Source organism: Balaenoptera borealis (assembly GCF_965194805.1).
Source record: "Balaenoptera borealis genome assembly, chromosome: 4".
NCBI lineage: Eukaryota > Metazoa > Chordata > Mammalia > Artiodactyla > Balaenopteridae > Balaenoptera > Balaenoptera borealis.
The window spans coordinates 59,420,356-59,443,380 of record NC_138861.1 but is presented as its reverse complement, the minus strand read 5'-3'; the positions used below and the strand labels follow the sequence as shown (position 1 = coordinate 59,443,380).

Here is a 23,025-nt window from a genome sequence, read left to right as displayed (position 1 = left end):
CAAAGCCTCAAAGCAACTAAATCAAGCTAAAGCCAGTCTTCAAACACTAGTTCTTCCATGGTAGAATATTTAGTCAGAGTTCTGAAGAAGCCACGTGACTTTCCCACACAAATAAAAAGAGAAAGGGAGAGGGGAAGATGATGAGAGAGACCCAAAGGGAGAAAAAAGAGAGAGAAGAAGAAAGAAAGGGAGAGAGATAAGGAGATGAGGGAAGGAGGAAGGGAGGGAGGGAAGGAAGGAAGGAAGGAAGGAAGGAAGGAAGGAAGGAAGGAAGGAAGGGAGAATGATAGAAGAAAATGAGAAGTAAAAAGGCAGAATTGGGAGGGAAGGGGGAAAGTTTGGCAAATGAGCTCCATTTATTCCAACCACATTTCTTGGTCACCTGCTCTGGGTCTAGAAGTGCACAGACTCTGGGTATATGATATGAATGTCACCCCCCCTCCCCCATGGAACTTATATTCCAGTAAGCAAACCAGACATGAACCTGCAAATTTAACATCTGCTATATTGTCTGCAATTTACTTTGTATTACTTATACTGTGTGATATATAGATGGACATTTTAATTTATACTCTGGGGGTGGTTGGTTAATATCTGAACAACTCTAATCAGAAATACACATTCTTTGTGTATTACTTATACTGTGTGATATATAGATGGACATTTTAATTTATATTCTGGGGGTGGTTGGTTAATATCTGAACAACTCTAATCAGAAATACACATTCCAGGGGTGGTATTTGAAAGACTCTAATCAAAATCCACCCTCTGAGGACAGCTACCATAAAACTACAGTTACCTTAATATTTGATCAACAGCAGAAAATGTTACTTGGTATAACAGATATTGGAGATAATTTTTCTTTGGTGAAATAAATGATCTTCCAGTTTTAGGAAATGGCTAAGAATATTGTACAGACTCTACCACCATTACATTAAAAAATCTAGGAATCTAGCAAATCTAGTAGCCTTATACCTTTTGAAATGATGCCCTAGGCCTTGGTATTTCTTCTGGTTCCATATCCTACCTTTTAGGCAGTATTTGATACTGAGTAGAAATTTAGCCGAGTCCTGCTGCTAGAATATTTTCACATTTGCCTCAAATGAACCTTTTAATTAAGAGCTTGTCTGGGTGCATGAAAAGACAGAGTGCTAAGATTTCATTGAGCTTACAGAACAGGCTGTGTGATGTGTTTTGTGCCTGCCCGATGATATTTGTTGTGCAGAATCCATTTGAGGACTTGCCTTCAGTGTACTATCCCTGCTGCTTGTGAGTTCTGGAGAAGATATAATAATTATAAATGACCAAGTTAGCCCAACAGCTATTAATTAATTACAACAGCAATTAATTTCAAATGTTATAAATGCCTTAAGGGAGAAATACAGGTAGCATGGAAGCATATGACATCTATTCCTGATCTAATCTAATAAATCAGAATTAGGGGTTACATGAGGGTGGAGGGAAATTAATCCATTATAGGTAAAGGACCAAAGATCAAAGAAGGTTGGAATATTTAAGGCTGAAAGAAGGCCACCTGTAATGAGTGAGCTGTGTCAAAAAGAAGTGACATTGGATAAGACAAGAAGGAGCCAAATGCAGGGGCCTTCAGGTAAAGATTTAACGAGATGGAACTAAAACAGGCAAAATGAATGAATGAATGAGACATTCCAAAGCAGAGACCAGAAGAAAGAATACTAGATCCAAACACACAAATCTTTTCTGTTTGACAACAATCGAAGACCAAACCAAAAAGGAGGTGCTAGGTGAAGAAGCGTGATCTTGGACAGCTTGGTAAGCCTTCAGCCTTAGCAAGGAAGAATAGCTGTTCTGATTAAAGCCCCTGCCCTAGTGTTACCCCAGAACTGGGTTTGCCTCTTGGTGGGTGTCAGGCCAATAGACACAATGAAGCCGAAGGTCAGAAGAAGGAAGGATTTATTATTTGCAGCAAGTAAGAACACCAGGGATCTTCAGAAGCAGTGTCTCCCCAAACAGCAAAACTGGGGACGTTTTAAGCTAAGGGAACATGCATATTCATGAAGGGGCTTGAGCAGAGGAGAATTCAGCATAAAATTAGGACAAAGGTCAACAGAGTCCAAGCTTTAGTTGACTGAAGTCAGGAGGGTCAATATCATCATTCCATTATTATATGTATGTGCTCCTCCTTGAGGAGGAATTAGGACTCTGCTTTATCACTGTGCTGCTGTTTGACTGCCTTTTCTCTGTTCCTGCATTCCTTTGTTCCCCAAGGTCATTAATGACTGAGACCTGTTCAAGGGAAGACGTTGTAGCCAGGCTTAGATCCCAAAATGGCCTAGGCCAAAACGGCTTCTCTTATGTCAAGAAAGCCATGTCTGGTTCTCTTTTTCTGGAGACCCCCTAACCTATCTGACTACACTAGATGAGTTCTGGCATTTCATATTTGTTCTTGGACGTTAAGTTTATCTTGTAGGTACTGATGTGCTGAAAGAGATCTCAGAGGTAGAGATTAGTGGGATTATTTCTGGCACTGGGTTTGACAATGGTGTTTTTGTACCAGTGCCCAATTAGCCCACAACTCTACAGTAAACAACAAACCTCATTCATTTGCATAATTGTTTCCTTTGCTGTTTCCTTTATAAAAAATAATGAGCCATTATGCACATAATTAAAGCAAACTTAACAAATGAGGGCCAGGCTGACAAGAATCACATGAGAAGGTCAAGAGAAATTAGCATCAAAGCCTGTCTGCTAAGCATAAAACCTATCTAATCTGCACCGTCTCCTGGGAGCTGTAGGACTCCTTGGGAGCCTCTGCTTTTAGATTTTCACTGAGGTCAGGCTTCCTGGAGAAAACATGATTTAATTTCATCCAGCCCTTCTTCTTCTGCTTCTCTCCTTCTCCTCCTGTCCTTCTCAATGACAAGTGTCTGTCTTGCTTGTTAGTAGGGCCCTTTGCAACAAATCCTTTGTCTCCTTTCCCCCTTTCTCTGAATCAGACATTTTCCCAGTGAAACTTACTAAAAAAAAAAAAAAAAAAACCTAATAGAAATAAGCAAAGTTCTTTAATCCTAAAGAACTAAAAAGTCCAGTGATAAGCTTTATGGAGACCAGTATTTCCATCTTTAAAATAGCAGTAGTATTGGATCACAGAGTGGCCAGAGCAAGGCAGAGGCTGATAAGTCCCTTTCTTGCAGCTACATGTGGGTCTCCTGGCCATGTGACCCCTAGGAAGTTTCTTTCTTCTGGTTCCAGTGGATTGTTTCATCTTACACAGATCTTAGTCAGTTTCCAATCCCTCAGGCTGAATATCCCAGTTCCTAGAAGGTACTATCCGTCATTCCTTGATGTGCCAGATTCCCAGATGATTGGAAGGTCATTGATGAGTGATGCAGTGAACATTCCAGGTCTCCCTGGTCTGGATTCTCTTTCCCTTTGGGCTTTATTTTTCACTGTGTGGTCTAAGGGGCAGCTGCATCACCTGGGAGCTTTTTAGAAAGGCAAAATCTCAGGCCCCATGTAAGACCTTCTCTAGACCTACTAAGTCAGAATGGATATTTTAACAAGACCTCCAGGTCATTGTTTCCACACTAAAGTTTGAGAAGCAATGATCTAGGGCAATCAGTGGAACTCATTCAGTTTAGTTTCTTCTAGGGTTTTTGACCACCTCCTATTCACTCTGTTGGTGAAAGAGGAACTCTGGTCCTAAGGCTATGGGGATGGCCAACACCCAACACTGGACAGGTGAATCACAGCAGTTTGTTAGTCACATATACTCAGAGCTCAGATGCAGGAAGACATCACATGCCTCACAGACCACATGGGGGTTGTACTCAGTGACAGAGTGAATAACCAGGGGCTCTGGGAGATAAGCTTTTAGTATCAAGAGAGTGATGCACCCTCTCTTTCCCATTGAAAGATGCAATTGGCTTGTTTGAGCAATTCTGTGGGCTGGCCAGGAACTTAAACCTGCTACTTGGGGATAAATGGGAACTGTACTTGGTCTATTTGCTATGAAAGAGGGTTGTTTGGCTTGGGAAGCTTACTGAGGAGTAGAGTTGGAAGGGAACTTGTGGTTAGGATATTTGAGGGCCCCCCTTGCATTCTTCTTTCACCAGATGTCAAAGTAGCACATAATATTTGGACCGTAATTTTGTACTACATGGGGATGTCATCTTATAAGAGCACCTACCAATTCTACCATATCAGACTATATGCATATAAACCACCAAGCATAGTGCCTGGACTATGGGAAATGCTCAGTAAGTATGATTCACTCCATGTCTCCTCTCTGCTTTTAGCTTGAGCCCTATAATAACTGTAGCCTCTAATGATTCAGACTCTACCAACATTACTTGAATACCTACCATACACCAGGCACTATTAATTGCACTCACATACATGATCTTCTAATATGCACCCCAACACTATGAGTCAGTTGTTCTAATCCTTGTTTTATAGACCAGGAAAATTAAAGAGAACTTTACCCCATCAAACATGGACTGTGTTTATCATATCTCATCATGGCATTTATCAACGCAATCTGTGATCTATTATAATAATACAATGAGAAACTAGCAATGCAATAGAAACTTCATAAATATACAGATGCCAGTCACAATTTGTGAGAAACCTGCCATAGAAAAAAATTGAATTTATTTGGCTAACTCAGTGATATGAACAGCAGGGAAGATGGGCAGGTATAAAATGTTTTAGACTTGCTTTGCTAGTCTGATGCAGATGAAGTCTGACGGTAACTAGAAGGTTACTTGAGAAACAGATAATTGAAAGAGACAGTCTAGGAGATACCATAACTACCAATTTTTCTAGGTTATCTAAGTTCTATCTGATTAATTTAAATCATCAGGAGCAGTGCACCTGGACTGTATCTTTTTAGTCCCCAAAAGAGATGCCCTCACTCATGGTTAGAGGTATTGTAGGATAGTTGTTAGGAGTGCAGGCTCTGAGTCCAGACTTCCTAGGCTCAAATCTCAGCTCCTCTGCTTTCAGGCTGTGGGATCTGGTGCCAGTCACTTAACTTTTCTGTATCTCATTTTCCATCTGCAAAACATAGATAATAACAGCTTCTATTCATAGAGTTGTTCTGAAGATGAAATGAGTTAATATACCTAAAGCACTTAGAACAGTGCCTGGTACAAGCACTATCGAAGTGGAGGGTATTATTATTACGAATCAGTGTTCTGTCCTTGACTCACATAGAGGGTCAATAAAATAAAGTGATCATGTGAGACTTACCCAAATAAATGGAACAAAATAGACAGCCCAGGAACAGTCCTCAGTATACAAAAGAATTTAGTTTATGGTAAAGAAGATGATTTCAATCAGTAAGAAAGATAGGGTTATTCAATAAATGGTGTTGGGAGAACTGGATAACTTGGTGTCCCAGTACCTTGCCCTCCATCTGTACTCCATCATATTCTGCTACTGGTGATACTTTGAGTAATCATGATGGCACCACATACTATGGATTACCAATGTTCCATTCCCCCCCAGCAAGGAAAAAGTTTATTCATATATTCATCAAATATGTCAGACTCTCAATTCCAGAAACCCATTTTAAAAGCTCATTACAGGGGCTTCCCTGGTGGCGCAGTGGTTGAGAATCCGCCTGCCAATGCAGGTGACACGGGTTCGAGCCCTGGTCTGGGAAGATCCCACATGCCGCGGAGCAACTAGGCCCGTGAGGCACAACTACTGAGCCTGTGCGTCTGGAGCCTGTGCTCCGCAACAAGTGAGCCTGCGATAGTGAGAGGTCCGCGCACCGTGATGAAGAGTGGCCCCCTGCTTGCCACAACTAGAGAAAGCCCTCGCACAGAAACGAAGACCCAACACAGCCAAAAATAAAATAAATAAATAAATAAATAAATAAATAAAAGATTACTATATATAAAACAAAAAAGTTCATTACAGGGACCCCTCCTGGTACCAATTATGTAATCCATTTAGGGTGCCGGCAGGATACAGATGGCACTTTCAAACACGGTAATGGAGAAGGGTTTAGTTAAGACACTATTGACAAAAGTGTGGTAGTAATGCACAAGAATGGTGAAGAACCACAGGGCTAGCAACAAGAGGTTGACTATCATACCTAGGTCTAAAGAAATGGAGCAGTTAGCAGAGTGCAGTAAGACCTGTAGTTATTGGACAGTCACCTGACAGGAACTGTGGCCTTGATAGGGGAACTCAGCCACTACCAACCTAAAGCCTGGCAGGGAGGGAGATATGGGAAAAAAAATTTTACCTCTATCTCCTCTGGCACCCTCTGCACTTCAGAAAGGAAAGGAGCCTGGTTGGTCCAGTTGATAGATCTCAACCTCCTAGAACAGAAAGTAAAGTGAATAGAAGAGAAACATGAACCTCAAGAATAAACAGGGAATAAGAGAATATGCCAGCATACCCAGTAATGAAGCAAATATTTCATTCTAAATAACTGGGGGGAAGGAGCATTGATTATCTTCCTAGTTTGCTGAAGTTTCCTAATAACCAGAGGACATCAGCCTTAAATAGGCCTAAATCTTTGTCTTATACTGATAGGAAGAGTTCTATTTATAGTAAATGCTTTAATGGTGCCAAAATTTAAAAAGAAGGCCACATAACCTACATCCCCTAAATTTGCTCATATTATTATTAATCTTCAAGTTAGCTTAGAGTCTATAATCCCCATCCAGATGACTTCAATCTTTGATTGGATTTTGACATATGTAAATAATAACAAATTATCAGAAAGAGAAATTTTTTAAAAAAATCCCATCTACAACTGCATCAAAAAGAGTAAAATACTTAGGAATAAATTAACCAAGGAGGTGAAAGTTCTGTACACTGAAAACTATGAGATGCTGATGAAAGAAACTGAAAAAGACACAAATAAATGGAAAGATAGCCTGTGCTCATGGGTTGAAAGAACAAATATTGTTAAAATGTCCATACTACCAAAGCAATCTACAGATTCAATGCACTCTCTATCAAAATTTTAATTGTGTTTTTCATAGAAATAGAACAAACAATTCTAAAATTCATATGGAACCACAAAAGACCCCCAACAGTCAAAACAACCTTGAGAAAAAAGAAGAAAGCTGGAGACATCACATGTCCTGATTTCAAACTATATTACAAAACTATAGTAATCAAAACAGTATGGTATTGGAATAAAAACAGACACATAGATCAGTGGAACATAATAGAGAGCCCATAAATAAACCCATGGATATATAGTCAATTAATTTATGACAAAAGAGCCTAGAATATACAATGAGAAAAAGATACTCTTTTCAATAAATGATATTGGGGAAACTGGATAGCCACATGCAAAAGAATGAAACTGGACTACAGTCTTACACCATACACAAAAATCAACTCAAAATGGACTAAGGGCTTAAATTTAAGATCTGAAACTATAAAACTCCTAGAAGAAAACGTAGGGGGCCAGCTCCTTGACATTGGTCTTTTCAATGACTTTTTTGGACACCCAAAGCAAAAGCAACAAAAGCAAAAATAAACAGGAGGGACTACATCAAACTAAAAAGTTTCTGCACAGGAAAAGAAAAAAAAAATCAACAAAATAAAAAGGCAGCGTATGAAATGGGAAAAAATATTTGCAAATCACATATCTGGTAAGGGGCTAAAATCCAAAATATATAAAGAACTCTTACAACTCAATAGCAAAACTCAAACAATCTGATTAAAAAATGGGCAATGGGGGCTTTCCAGGTGGCACAGTGGTTAAGAATCCACCTGCCAATGCAGGGGACTCAGGTTCAAGCCCTGGTCTGGGAAGATCCCACATGCCGTGGAACAACTAAGCCCATGCACCACAACTACTGAGCCTGCATGCCACAACTACTGAAGCCCATGCGTCTAGAGCCTGTGCTCTGCAACAAGAGAAGCCACCTCAATGAGAAGCCCATGCACCACAAAAAAGAGTAGCCCCACTTGCCGCAACTAGAGAAACCTGTGCGCAGCAATGAAGACCCAATGCAGCCAAAAATAAATAAATAAATAAAATAAATAAATTTATTTTTTAATAAAAAAGGGCAACGGAACTGAATAGACATTTTTCCAAAGAAGACATACAGGTACATGAAAAGGGGTTCAACATCAGTAATCATCAGGGAAATGTAAATAAAAACAACAGTGAGATATTACCTGACACCCATTAGAATGACTATCGTCAAAATGACAAAAGACAACAAGTAGTAAGGACTTGCCAGCCCCCATGATCACGTGAGCCAATTCCTTAAAATAACTCTCTATCTCTCTCTTTTCTCTCCTTCCCTCCCTCTCTTTCCCTCTCCATATGTACATGTGTATTGGCCACCTCACAGGACATGCAACCAAGAATTCTCAAAAAGGGAAGAGAGAGGGATGGAAAAAAGAGGGATGGAAGCCCAACTTGGGAAATGAGAGAGAAGGGTGAAACCTCCCCTTCCCTGCCTTCCTGCCTGAAGGAAACTACCAGCCAGGGAAGTTGAAACACTTTATCTTTAAATCAAGTTCAGAGTTTAGATCATTACTTGGAACTGGATGTCTTAATTTCTGAATTGAAACTGAGGTTGTGATTGTACAATTATTTTTTATTGTTAGTATGTAAAAGTAAACCAGGGCAGGGAAACACTTCCTCCATTGAATATATTTTAAACAGACAAATAAAAAATAAATATGCTTTTTGAATATTATCCCAAGAGTCCTGCTCTTCAAGGTACCAATTACACAAGTATTTCTTTCTATGATTAAAACATAGCCAATATTTAATTTTAATATCAATTTAATGAATATTTCCCATATTTCTTATAAATCCAAACTGCATACATTATCTGTTGTACTATCTAATAATGTCTTTTATATGGAGACTTACATGATAAATTCTTCAAAGATCCCCCTAAAAGTTAGATTTTTTCAGGAAAAAGAATATATTTTTTAATTTATAATAAAAATTATATTACCTTTATTCCAACTAATATTTATTGCCAATCTGCCACATGCTAGACATGTGCTAATGATAGCAAAGTGGATACTGCTTCTGCCCTCTGGGGCCACTGGCTGGTAGGGGAGACAGTAATTGCATAAATAAATATGAAATTACAAATTTTGATAAGGATTATAAAGAAAAGCATTGTGGGAGGATATAACAGAGGATGATAATTTAGATCAATAAATTTAGGAACTGTCCCTCTGAGAAAGTGACATTTAAGCCTAGCCCTGGAGGAGGAGTGGGAGTTAATTAGCTCTGCAGAGAACAGAAGCTCATCCTGGCAGAGAGAGGAGCACGCCCCCCGCTGGAGGTGGGAAGCTTTGTGTGTGTTGAAGAAAACGTGACTGGAGTGTAAAGAGGAAAAGGGAGGGCTCTGGTGAAGGAGTCTGGGAAGCAGTCAGGTTGGGAAGGGCTTTGGGGGACACTCTAAGAATTTTAGATTATATCATAAGTTTTGTTGGGAACCATGAAACGATTTGAAGAAAGAAAAAGACAGTTTGATTTATGTTTTTAAATGCTCACTTTGGCTACAGTTTAAGGAATGGATCAAGGTGGTTGAGAATGAAAGAGGGAAGATGCTCCAGATAGCTACCAAGCTATTACAATGGTCCAGGGAGATCATGGTGGCTAGTGGAATGGGGAAGACTGGGGGTGTGAGCTTTATTTTGCCAGGTCAAGTGATGGATTGGATGTGGAGAGTGGGCGGAGGGGAGGAGGTGTTGGGGATGACTTCTATGGTATAAAGTTTTCCACTTTCCCTTCTTTGCCCTCATTCCTGATCCACTTCCCAACCCATCACCCCTCCAACCTACCATCCATTTATCACTTGAGTTCAACAAAGATGGCATGAGGCAAAAGGACAGCCTCTGTCCACCACCCTAGAGTTTGGACATCCACACTGAAAGAGTGGAAAACTAAAGAGAAAATCACAGACCTGGCACTAAAACCACTAATAAGGAGCATAGCCATTTGGCCTGCGACTGATTGGCAAGCCACAATTACAGGCCCTAATGACAGCCCTTGTCAATGTATATTCTTTTTGACAATTGCGCTTACAACAAGAATTCATCATCCAAATATTAACATAATATTAAATTTTAAATAATACTTAGAAATTTAAATGGTAATGATTCTATTTTATCACCCAAACGTGAAGTAATAATGAGGGCATTTGTCTTAGGAACACAGTGGTCTCTTGCTTTAACTATTTCTAAAGTTATTCCACCCATTTTATCACTGCTGTCTGGTCGAAACTCAGATGATGCCCTAGTGCCAGAAATTGAACAGATCCATAAATCAGACAGACAAGTACAGCAGAATGTCTTGGTAATGGGCTCTGAAGCATGCCAGAGAAACCGGTATTATAGCTGGAATAAACTTTAAATTACTGTTTTAAAAGAGAAAATAAAGGAAAAGAATGACTCCTGGGTTTCTGGCATGAGCATCCAGGTAGATGGAGTTAGCATTGATTAAGACAGCATGGTCAAAAGGGGGCGGATGAAAGAGGATAAGCAAGCTTCAAACATGTAGCATTTAAAATGCCTGTGAGGTACCTGGGTGGAGCATCAATTTGTCCGTTGTATATGTGGATCTGAAGTTTAGAAGAAAGATCCAAGCTAGAGATAGTAAACGACCTTAAATTGTTGGATTATAAATTATATGTAAAACTTTGTTAGCAGATAAGATTACCCAATAAAATAAGTGTAAACTGAACTGAAAAAAAAGTCCAGGCCTGAATCCTAAGAATATCTACATTTAGAGGCAGAGGAGAGAGAGAGAGAGAGAGAGAGAGAATGCGAAAGACAATGAGGAGTGGTGGCCTAAGAGCTCGGAGAGGAAGAGTAGGACCAGGGTGCCATGAAATCCAAGAAAAAAACAATTTGCTCCCTATTTGCTTTTAGGAAATAGATCTGGTTCTCAGCTGTGGGAGCTAACTCACCCCACATTTGGCATATTCTGGGTACTAATACTTCTCCACTCTCTGCTATCCTATAAATCTTCACGTTTCACTAACTTTGCCTGCTCATTCCCCAGCTGGGTTGCAGACAACACAAGTTTTGTTGGGCATTTGCTCAAGAAAACAAAGAAAATAAGACCTCAGGGGCTACCAGTTGGTCTAAGACAAAGCTCATAGCTTCAAATCACTTCCCCACCCAGACCCCAAATTTAACTTTGAAACTTCCTTGAGTGAGGAGTTAGTGCAGGAGAGGAACTAAAAGAGAGATGTTGGAAAGCAAAGAATAAAAGACAAAGAGAAGGAGAGAGAGAGAGAATTACTTTAGAGAGATGTCTTTTACCAGACTCTCATTATTAAAATCTTTAGCCAGGCCTTTCAAATCTTTACATGCTGAATGGCTATTTTGGAAAAGAATGATCTCAATTTGGCCTAAGGTCAGTCAAATAATTTAGAAGGCCTCTACTTGCCTCAGGGAAATTTACAAAAAAAGGGGAAATTATCAGTTCGGGATTCCCCCTGCTTTAAAAAGAGAACTGGATCATTCAAATCATTTCCAAACAGGCCTTAAAATTTTTTCAAAGACAAGCAAAATTATTGTGACTTGAATGTTTAAGCAACACTCATTGTGGTTAGTGTTTGGTGATAGGTTGTATTTTTTCTTTTTGACATCAAAGATGATATCTATTGTTTATTTAATTCTAAATTTTAAATCGGGAATTCAACTCCAGATTATTTAAACAACAACAAAAAAAGTGCTTAATAACAGACCTTAGAATTAGATCTGTATTTGAGGCTAGCTACTACAACTTACTAATTATACAACCTTGAGCTAGTTACCCAGCCTCTCTAAGCTTGAAAGTCTGCATCTGTAAAATAAGTACCTCCCAGAGCTGTTTTAAGGATTAAATGAGATACAATATATGACACGCCCAGCTACTTAATTGATGTTCCTAATCGCTGAATAAAATGATCCTCCATGCAGAAGTTATACATTCCCTTGGAGACCTTCCTTTGGACTGGACAAGGAAGTAGGGCTTACATTATTGTCATTGCCGATATCAAATAGTGGTCTGATATTAATCACTGGAGGTTATATTGGAAACATACTAATTATTCAGGAAAGTAAATCCTTCAGATTTCTGGGTAGGAGCATAAGCTATTAGATGATGTTGATAGTCACTCTGAAAACCAAAAGAGAATGCCTTCACCTAACCAGCTTTGCATTATTAGACACTACATTCCTGGAGAACAATTCCACTTTCTCCTTTTTTCCATTTTCTTTTTGTCAGTAACAGATCTTTGAAAGGTGACAGAGTCAGTCCTGAGCAGCATAAAAGAGTGGGTGTGCGCATAATTACAAGAATTTGATAATAGCAAACATATGGCCATACACAGAAAATAGGAAAAGGAAAAAATGATAATTTAGTTTAAGTCCCAGAAGGTTTACAAACAAAATCTGAACATTTTATTATTTAGTTTTAAAGATGAGTAAATGAAGACTCAGAAAGATTAAGCAACCTCTCTGAGACATTTAATTATAAACAATAGAGTTGAAATTTGTATCCAAGTCTTTCCCATCTTGACACAATAGGGAGACAGAATTACTATCCCCCGATTCTTCACCACCCTATATCCACTTCCCTATATCCACACCCTTTGCATATAACTTCCTACTTCCTCCCATTATGTAGATGAAGTATATCCTCCCACCCCTTCACTTGTTGTGGCCAATAGACTGAGGGGAAAGTAATGATGCGTCACGGTCCTCAGAGTCCCTGCATGCTTTCTACTTGCTTTGTTGGACCTCTGCCACCACCATGAAAAGTACACGTCCAGGTATTTCCCAAGAGGAGGAGAGTCACATGGAGTAGAGCCACCTCAGCCAAGCCTAGCCACCCACCAAACCCAGAGCTAATCTGCAGAAATAAAAGCTATAATATTAAATGATTGTCATTGTTAGCCACTTAGTTTTGGGTTACTTTGTTTTACAGCAATAGCTAACCGATGCACATGCTATCAACAGATTGAGCTTGACATTATTCATATTACTCTCATTAAAAAGACTTGCTTCTGCAGTCATGAGGGTGGTAACACAGAAGATCAGCTTGCCATCTTTGAGAAAGTTCTTAAACGTATTGCTGGGAGGTCAAAAAGGCTCATTGGAATATTTGATATCTTATATATGAGCTGGAGAAAATCTATTCCTGATTTTCCCTAACTGAACTTTCACCTTAGTTTCCCCAGCTTCAATCTTAGCTTTCTGTTACCCACTGTGACCTCCTCCATCAGCATTTCCTGAGTCCAGTCAGCCCAGCCACAAATGGCTTTACTGAATGCTCCATCTTTTATTTTCTCTTGCTCTGAGCCACTTATGACTTTCAGTTGCAATTTTCTAAAGCAGACTAGGTCTTCATTATTTATGGGAGCCTGTTATTTATGAAGCAGTCTCTTGAACATAGATGTCACCTCCAAAGTATTAAATAATAATTGTGGTGGCTTTCCTCCAGTAGCAACCTGAGGTAGATGCAAAGCTATTCATTCCAAGTGAAGGCTATGTCATTAATCAGTAAGTCCCCAAGTAACTGTCTCTTTCTACATTTACTCTTCTCTGTCATCTCTTGATTAGTCTATTTTTTTCAGTTTTTCAATAAAACTGCAATGAAAAATTAGGATGATGATCTCTGGGGAGAATAAAAGCACTGGTGCTCCTCCTAAGAAAAGCTATCACAAGATGATATATAATTAGTCATCAGGTGTATGATTGTTTTTTTTTTCTTAATTTAACTTGCTATGCAATGTGTCCACGTGTGTAGATAAATGCATTCGTTTGTTTTGCCACTCCTAATATGTTGTAAACTTCTTAAAGATAAGGACTCTGACTTCTCCTTCTCTGCGGCTCTAGTGTCCATCAGTGCCATGAGCATAATAGGCACTCAATAAACACTTGGTAAATGAGTGAATAAACCCTCATTCTGCATTGCTCAAGTTTCAATAGAAACAATTTTCTTCAGTTGTGCTTTCCAAGTAAAATAACCTGCAGAAGCACCCAGCACAGCAGGGGACTCATGGGACTACCTTGTTTGTTAAATATGTTTTTCACGCTTGGGGAACTACAACACTCTCAAAGAGGTAGGTGCTAACAGTTGCTTTAAAATGATTAACCCTCAAGCAAAAGTAACAGAAAACATCCCTCCCTGTGTGCCCCCATTAGTTGCAAAATAAGCAGCACTCCAATGATGCAGAAGCTTCTCCTTTTACCATCTTTTCCTCTCCCTCCTTTGCCCTACCCCCACCTCCAGGCACACACAAAAACCAAGAGTTGTTTTGATATTTGCATTATGTAATTTTCTCACTCAGTTTGGTTCCTTGGGTGATCCTCAGAAAATAGAGGAAGAAAACCAATGTGAGTCTTTCTGGCTCACTGTTACCTACATCTGTGTTCCTGAGTCCACCCTAAAGGGGTGATGCCCTAAGCCCTGTTCAGGTACCTTTGCTGGAATGGCTTCAGTCATCTGCTGCTGTCTCTCTTTCAGGCAGTCCTCACTCTGTTCCATTTCTCATTTTGTACCAGAGTGATCTTTCCAAAACACATGTATTCCCCTATATGAGAACCAAAATAGCTTCCATTGCCAAGAGCAACAGTTATTAACTTTTTATGGAGGAATGCTCTCGTCCCACCCAAATATCCATGTGCATAAATCCATTAAACTTCACATATAATTTTAGATGCTCCTTGGATCCCAGGGTTAAGACTTTGTAGCCCAGGGAGAAGTTTCTACTCTTACACCTAGCATCCAAGATCCTCTGGAAGTTTCCCAAACTATGTTTCCCAGCTATCTCATCTCCCCAAATTCTCCTAACTAAATTCCAAGTAGATTTGTCACCCACAATGCTTTTCTCATTTACTTTTCCATGCCTGAGAAAACTGAAGTCAGAAACCCTGGATTCTAATTAGCTAAAGGAGTTTATGAAGTCATTTGTACTTTCTGAAGCTCAGTTTCCATGTGTACAAATTGACAGAGCTGGTTTAGATCAGTGTTTCCCAAAATATGACATGTGAGCCACTGATTTTAGGTGGCACACAATCCATTATTTTTTATTTTAAGAATAAAATTGTGTGTTTGCAGAGAACAGACTGGTGGCTGCCAGAGGCAGAGGGGTGGGTGAAATGAGTCAAAAGATACAAAATTGTAGTTATAAAATAAGTAAGTCATGGGGATGTGATTTACAGCACGGTGACTATAGTTATCAATACTGTATTGTATATTTGAAAGTTGCTGAGAGAATAGATCTTAAAAGTTCTCATCAAAGGGAAAAAAATTGTAACTATGTGTAGTGACGGATGTTAACTAGACATATTGTCTGATCATTTTACGATATACACACATAACAAATTATTATGTTGTACACTTGAACCTGATATTATATGTCAATTACATATCAAAAAATTTTTAAATAACTTTAAAAAAGAATCATGTGTTTATTTTAATGCAATTTGGGGAATATGTATATTTATAAATTCTATATTTTTTAGTTTGTAACATAAGCTTAATGGCACATCTAAACTATAATTTACAGATATTCTTACATAGGACAAAGATGAGTGTTAAAAATAAGTCAGTCCGAAATCTATTTAAATATATATTCAGCATATAATAGGTGATCTAAAGATACTGCAAAAATTAGCAAGAAAAAATGCAGTTCTGAAACCTGAGGAGTACTGGACCACTGGATCTCCAAGGCTCTTCCTATCCCTCAGCCACGATAGTTCCTTAGACTATCTCTTCAAGGAGAACTTGGCTCCCAGAGATGAACTTAAGCTACTCTATTCAGAAAAAATAAGGAAGGAAATCAAAGAGCTACCACTTTATTCTCAACAAGAGGAAAAGGTGAAATTTTTTAAAAAGCATTCTCCATTTTTAGATGGAGACAACGAGAAAGAATTTGATATGAGCTGCCCAAAATCCACCAGGAAAGTATTGCTGGGAACAGAACTCAGATCTTGCTCCCTTGAGACTGGCATTGACAGTTTTGTTGGAGTCAACTGATGGCATAGTTATGACTCAAGACATAAATGAGCATAAATTTTTTTCTTAATGACTAACACATACACACTCAAATCCAGATAGAAACTGCAGCTGCTCCCTCCAACTACTCTTAAGTTTGATGAACAGATGGCAGGCTTCCTCTGGGAATGGAAAGATTTAGGGCTGTCTCATAGATAGAAATTGCATAAAGTTAGAACACCAGGAGGAGTGGGTGTTGTAACTACAAATATATTTAAGAGTTCCTGCAAAAATGTCTGGGTCCTGTGTGCTGCACATCATTCTTGGCTATGGTGGGTTTGTATTTAAAATATTGATGACTCAGAGGCCAAGTATCATTCAACCAGTAGATATAGATATAGATATAGATACAGATATAGATATGTGATGACTATTGCATCCAAAGGGATTAAAATTTCTAAAGGATGAGTTTTTTCTCCATAATTTACCATATGATATCACTTACATGTGGAATCTAAAATATGACACAAATGAACATATCCACAAAACAAAAACAGACTCACAGATACAGAGAACAGATTTGTGTTTGCCAAGGGGGACAGGGGGTGGGGGAAGGAAGCATTAGGAGTTTGAGATTAGCAGATGCAAACTATTATATATAAGATGGATAAACAACAAAGTCCTACTGTACAGCACAGGGAACTATATTCAATATCCTGTGATAAACCATAATGGAAAAGAATATATATATATTTAACTGAGTCACTTTGCTGTACAGCAGAAATTAACACAACATTGTAAATCAACTATACTTCAATCTTTTTTAAAAAAGAAAATACTCTGGTTTCTCTTCAGATTGAATAAATCTTTTGCCTTTTCTCCATCATAATTTAAAAATAACCATCCTAACATCTCCATCTTTACAAAAGACTAGGTCCTAGGAATTAGGAGCTGCTTCCTTCCTTGAGAATTGTTTTATTGCATGTTGTTATTCCATAAAGTAAAATCAAACCTAAGGGGGAAAGAGGGAGTTGTTATTTAATGTGTGTATAGAGTTTCAGTTTTGTAAGATGAAGAAGTTCTGGAGATCTGTTGCACAACAATGTGAATAAACTTAACACCACTGAACTGTACACTTAAAGATTGTTAACATGGTTTTAAAAAAATCAAGCCCAAACTAGGAAGTGCTAGAAGTTAAATATGAAGAGCCTCCAATAATCTGGGATTGAAATAAACCCAGAAAAAGCAAAGAAAAGGAAATAAAGATAGCACGCCATATATATTCAAAGATGCATCTAGCCAATGCCCTTTGGCAATAAGCCCATTAAGAGGAACATAAGGTAACTCAGAATGAACTATGAAGTGATAGAAATTGTCAGGAGAAACAAAGGGACCCCTTACAGGGGACGTAAAAACATCAAATACCAAGAAAGTCACTTATATGAGGGGATGGATCTGATAGTAAAATATGGACCAGACCATAGTAGGCTTAGTGGAGGGATAATGAACCAGCAGGAGAGGTACCCATGAGGTAATTTAACCACTGGTTAGATCACAGCAAACAGAGGCTCACCAGGAGGCCCCTTCTAGCCCTTACTGTCTCCTTCCTCTTCAATGCTTCATCATTGTTAGTTCTCACTTCTAAGTAAAAAACCAAGGCCACTTTTTAACCAGTTAACTGAGAGTAAGGAGCCTTAGATTCTGGCCTGTGATTAACCAACAGTTCCCCTTGAAAACTCTTTCTCTCCATCTCCTTATCTCTAAGGCAAGAGCTGGACACCTGGAGTCTATAGGTACTGCATCAGTAAGTACTGATTGGCAAGATGAAGAATATTAGCAAAGTTTGTTATGCTATTTGGCTCTCTGCCTCATTTCCTCTACCTGAATAACATGCTATCTGACACTTCATAGAGAAGAGATCTTAAAATTATACCTGGGGGGAGGTGAGCCTATTCAGTGTTACCTGGGTTTTAGGCATTCAGGAAAAATGAAGTTTGGTAAATAATATATCTTAGACCTTACAGATAATATGATGAAGAGGGAGCAATAGAAAAAATATGTAGATATATTTTTACAAAGAACTCTTAAAAGTCAACAATAAGAACACAACCCAATAAAAAAATGGGTCAAAGACCTTAACAGACACCTCACCAAAGAAGATAAAATTGCAAATAAGATATGAAAAGGTGCTCCACATCATATGTCATCAGGGAAATGCAAATTAAAACAACAATGAGATACCACAATCCAACTACTGGACTGGCCAAAATCTGGAACACTGACAACACCAAATGCTGGCAAGGGTGTGGCAACAGAAGTTTCATTCATTGATGGTGGGCATGCAAGATGGCACAGACACTCAGAGGACACTTGGCAGTTTCTTACAAAAAGAAACATGCTTTTACCACACAATCCAGCAATCATACTCCTTGGCATTTACCAGAAGGAGTTGAAAACATATGTTCAAACAAAAACCTGCACACACATGTTATAGTAGCTTTATTCATAACTGACAAAACTTGGAAGCAAACAAGATGTCCTTCAGTAGGTGAATGGATAAACTGTGGTATATCCAGACAGTGAAATATTATTCAGCACTAAAAAGAGATGAACTATTAAGCCACAGAAAGACATGGAGGAACCTTAAATGCATATTACTGAGTGAAAGAAGCCAGTCTGAAAAGGCTGTATACTGTATGATTCCAACTATATGACATTCTGGAAAAGCAAAACTATGGAGACAGTAATAAGATCAATGATTGCCAAGTGCTGGGGGTGAGGGGAGAAATAAACAGGCGAAGCACAGAGGATTTTTAGGGCTACGAAAATACCATGTATGATACCATAATGATGGACACATGTCATTATACATTTGCCCAAACCCATAGAATGTACAACATCAAGAGTAAAGCATAATATGAACTATGGACTTTGGGTGATAATGATGTATCAAATGTAGGGTCATCAATTGTAATAAATGTACCCATCTGGTGGGAGATGTGGACAATGGGGGAGGTGATGCATGTGTAGGGACAGCGTTTATATGGGAAATCTCAGTATCTTCTGCTCAATGTTGCTGTGAACCTAAAACTGCTCTAAAACAATGTCTTAATAAAATTTTTTAAAAAGAATATCCAAATAAGGTTACTGAAAGCAAATAAACATATCTTTATGGTGAATAAAAAAAATAAATTTATTGTAAATGGAAGAGGATAGGAGCCACAATATGGTTCTAAATTAGAGGGAATAAAGTCATTTAACAAAAGTGCCATAGAAAGTAGAATTATCTCAACTTACAAACAATCCAAGGCAAAAAGATGGCAAGCAGAACAAGATAAGAAAAACTGATATTTCTTAGGAAACTGAGGGAATAAAGCAAATTCTTTTTAAAAACATTCAAGAAATAACATTACAGAGCTTATAAAGCCTGGCTCTCTACATATTAGACATCTTGAACCAGGAAATCAATACAACACTAACAAATTATGATCATTATTCAGTTCTCTTCTTTTTAATTGTTTTAAGTTATTTTATTCTATCCTCTAACTTAGTAATTTTTAATATTTTAGTTGCATTTGGCTTGTAACAAAATGTACAGCAATTATTTCCTCTTCTGTTATTAGCTTGTTTCAGGGCTTCCTCTTAGAAGTTTTCCCATTCTTGACCTCCTCGTTTTGATTATTTCTTGGCTAGTGAGGAGACAGTCGTGGAAGTTTTTCAAGAAGGGTATGCTGGTGAAATCGTTCTGGAGTCCCTGGATAACATAAGATGTCATTCCCTGACCTTCACATACAAAAGATATCCTGACTGTATGTTTCTTCTTGGATCACAAAGTGTCCTCCCCAGACTCTGTAGCTGCCTTCATTGTCTCTTAGCTTTTGGTGTCTCCAAAAATCATCTGAAAAAGGCATCATTTTTGTTCCCTTTGTTGATATCATCTTTTCCCTACCTTGCTGCTTGAGCAATTTTTTCCCCTTGTCCTTGTAATCCATGAAAATTGAGAGAATGTGGCAATTTATATATAGTCATCCCCGCTTATCCTCCGGGGATGCATTCCAAGACCCCCACTGGATGCCTGAAATCGTGAATAGTACTAAACCATATATATATATATATATATATATATATATACACACACACACACACACACACACACACACACATACATATATATGTATATACTATGTTTTTTCCTATACATACATATGTATGATAAAAATTATGTAATAAATTAGGCACAGCAAGAGATTAACAACCACTAATAATAAAATAGAATGATTACAATATACTGTAATAAAAGTTATATGAATGTGTGCTCTCTCCCTCTCAAAATATCTTACATATTGTACAAATCTAATGCCTTTTCCATCTTCACTAAGCACTTATCACGCACTGTGGCAGTATCTTTTGCAGTTTGAGGTGTGATAGTAAAACTAACACGAGTTTCTTTTTCCTTCTTTACAAGTTCTCAGAAGATTCGTTCTTACCATAGATCTTAGCAAACTCGGTATACAATCTTTTTTCTTTCCTTATTAAGTCGAGAACTTTTACCTTTTCACTTAAGAGGAGCTCTATACGGCTTCTCTTTGGCAGATCCAAATTGCCAGCGTCACTACTCTTGCGCTTTGGGGCCATTGTTAAGTAAAATAAGGATAACTTGAACACAAACACTGTGATACCAGGACAGTCAAGCTGATGATCAAGAGGTGGCTAAGTGATGGATGGGCAGGATACACGGGACAGAGGGATAATTCTTGTCCCGCGTGGGACACAGCTGCATAGCGGGAGATCTCATGACGCTACTCAGAACAATGCACAATTTAAAACTTAGGAATTGTTTATTTCTGGAATTTTCCACTTACTATTTCCAGACACAGTTGACTGCAGGTAACTTAAGCCACTGAAAGTGAAGCTGCAAGTAAGGGGGCGTCTAGTGTCCTGGTAAATGTTTAAAAACAAGCTCTCCAAAGAAAGCGTGTGTATATACCTCTGTGTGTTTACTGTAAATTTTAATGACAGATAGGATGCATAGCACACAAGTGGTAAATAATAAAATTTATAATTCTCTTTAAATCCCATATAACTAATTGGTTCTTATTGAATGACTTCTTTGATATTTACTGAACACTTGTTATATAGACATCCTATGGCTGCAATCAGAAAATTAATGTAGTTCCAACATGAATGTTGGTTGATAGTTTCTTTTATGTTAATAAGAAGTGAAACCACAGAAACTTATGTCAGAACTTCACTTATCTGTCAGTGACCTGGGTGAATTCTTTTCTCAGTAGATAATTTTTGAATACCAGAAGAATGTTTCTTCAATTTTTTTTTGTGCTATTCACAATATGATGACTATAGACACAGCACACTTTTAAGTTTAATCTTCATTATTAATGCTTTCTCCATCTACTTTCTGCAGTCTAGACAATCAACAAAACAAGAAACCAAGCCCTGATTTTTAGCTTTTATTGATTCCAATGGTATAAATATTCCCACCATGGCTGATTTCAAATTACCACTGTGACATCACTGAGCCCAGAGTAGGGAAAGATGCATGACAGCCCACCGTTATACAGCATTTCCTCTGTACAGTTACCACAGGCGTAAAGAACCTCGAGAGCACTGATAACAGTAACATGTAGTTAAATAATTACGGAATGATATTTTGAGTATTTATTACCTTTGTTTTGTTTTTTAATGGTTCTTTTATTTATTTTTAAAATTAAAGTATAGTTGATTTACAATATCATATTAGGTGTACAGCACAGTGATTCAGATATATATATATATATATATATATATATATATACATATATATATACTTTTTTCAGATTCTTTTCCCTTATAGGTTATTGCAAAATATTGGGTATAGTTCCCTGTGCTATACAGTAGGTCCTTGTTGGTTATTTATTTTACATATAGTGGTGTGTATATGTTAATGCCAACCTCCTAATTTATCCCTCCTTCCCCCCTTTCCCCTTTGGGTTTGTTTTCTATGTCTGTGAGTCTCTTTCTGTTTCGGAAATAAATTCATTGGTATCTTTTATTTTTTAGATTCCATATATAGCGATATCATATGATACTTGTCTTTCTCTGTCTGGCTTACTTCACTTAGTATGATAAAATCTAGGTCCATCCAAGTTGCTGCAAATAGCATTATTTCATTCTTTTTTTATGGCTGAGTAACATTCCATTGTATATATACCACACCCCAATGTTCATAGCAGCACTACTTACAACAGCCAAGACATGGAAGCAACCTAAATGTCTACCTTTGTTTTTAATACAATTTACTTAATTGTAAGTTTATAACTTTTCACTTTTAATAATGGCTGTGTTTAATGACCAGCTCATAGAATTTCTGAAAATTTAAAATTTAAAAGGCAGCTTTCACAAGCTAGTATGAGCTTTCTCCAGCACACCATTGGATGTGGCCCTTTGTTGGGATCTTAGAACTGATTTAGCCTGGAATGTGAGGAACCAGATCAATCTGCATCTCTCTTCTCTATCTCTCTCATTCTTTCTCAAGTTCCATATAGTTTTTCTTTAATCACAGCTTTTGTCCTCATTGTTTTTATTTCTGCCCTCCGTGGAACACCTATGATTCTAAAGATAAATCACTGATTCTCTATTTCCATGCCAATAATGTTCACTTTCATAATGTTGGGTTTTTTTCTTTGAATTTACATTTTCTCCCATGAACCTGGGAAAATCTCTCATGTTTGAGCCAGGTTTCTGCAGTATAAATTGAGCTTTCACTGCCATTGTATTCGTTTCTCTGTTAACTTCCAGTGTCCCATTATTATATTTTTGGTTTAGGCAATTCTGGAAGCACTTTTATTTTTAAATCATTGTGGAGAAAAGATAATAGTGGTCTGTTGTCTCAAATTTCAGAAATTACCCTGTATATCTATATTGAGAAAAAAAAAATAAAACAGAAAGAAACAGGATAGAAGAAAGGAGAAAAATACAGCAAGTTCAATATAAGTTTCTTACATATGAAATAAATTACATAGTCATTGTGAAGTAACTGTTACTGTTACTGTTACACTAGCCAAGTTCCACATCTTTTTTCAATTCTCTAAAATTTGTCT

General features: G+C 37.8%; 1 protein-coding gene and 1 long non-coding RNA gene across 3 annotated transcripts in view; one reads left to right on the top strand and one right to left on the bottom strand.

The window, feature by feature from the left end:
• Positions 1 to 23,025, top strand: part of LOC309627970 — a 749,424-nt gene that overhangs the window by 508,859 nt on the left and 217,540 nt on the right. The gene's annotated exons all lie outside the window — the stretch shown is intronic.
• LOC309627919 (uncharacterized protein) overlaps positions 1,916 to 23,025 on the bottom strand; it is a 56,947-nt gene continuing 35,837 nt past the window's right edge. The window contains exons 3-4 of one of the 2 annotated variants that reach the window (XM_082390303.1): positions 6,239 to 6,314; positions 1,916 to 5,037 (exon numbers count right to left, since the gene is read on the bottom strand). In XM_082390303.1, the coding sequence (XP_082246429.1) occupies positions 5,011 to 5,037; positions 6,239 to 6,314 (103 nt within the window). In that variant the 3' untranslated portion in view covers positions 1,916 to 5,010. Of the gene's footprint in view, positions 6,315 to 23,025 lie in introns of both variants that reach the window. The other variant, XR_014244016.1, reaches the window with a different exon arrangement.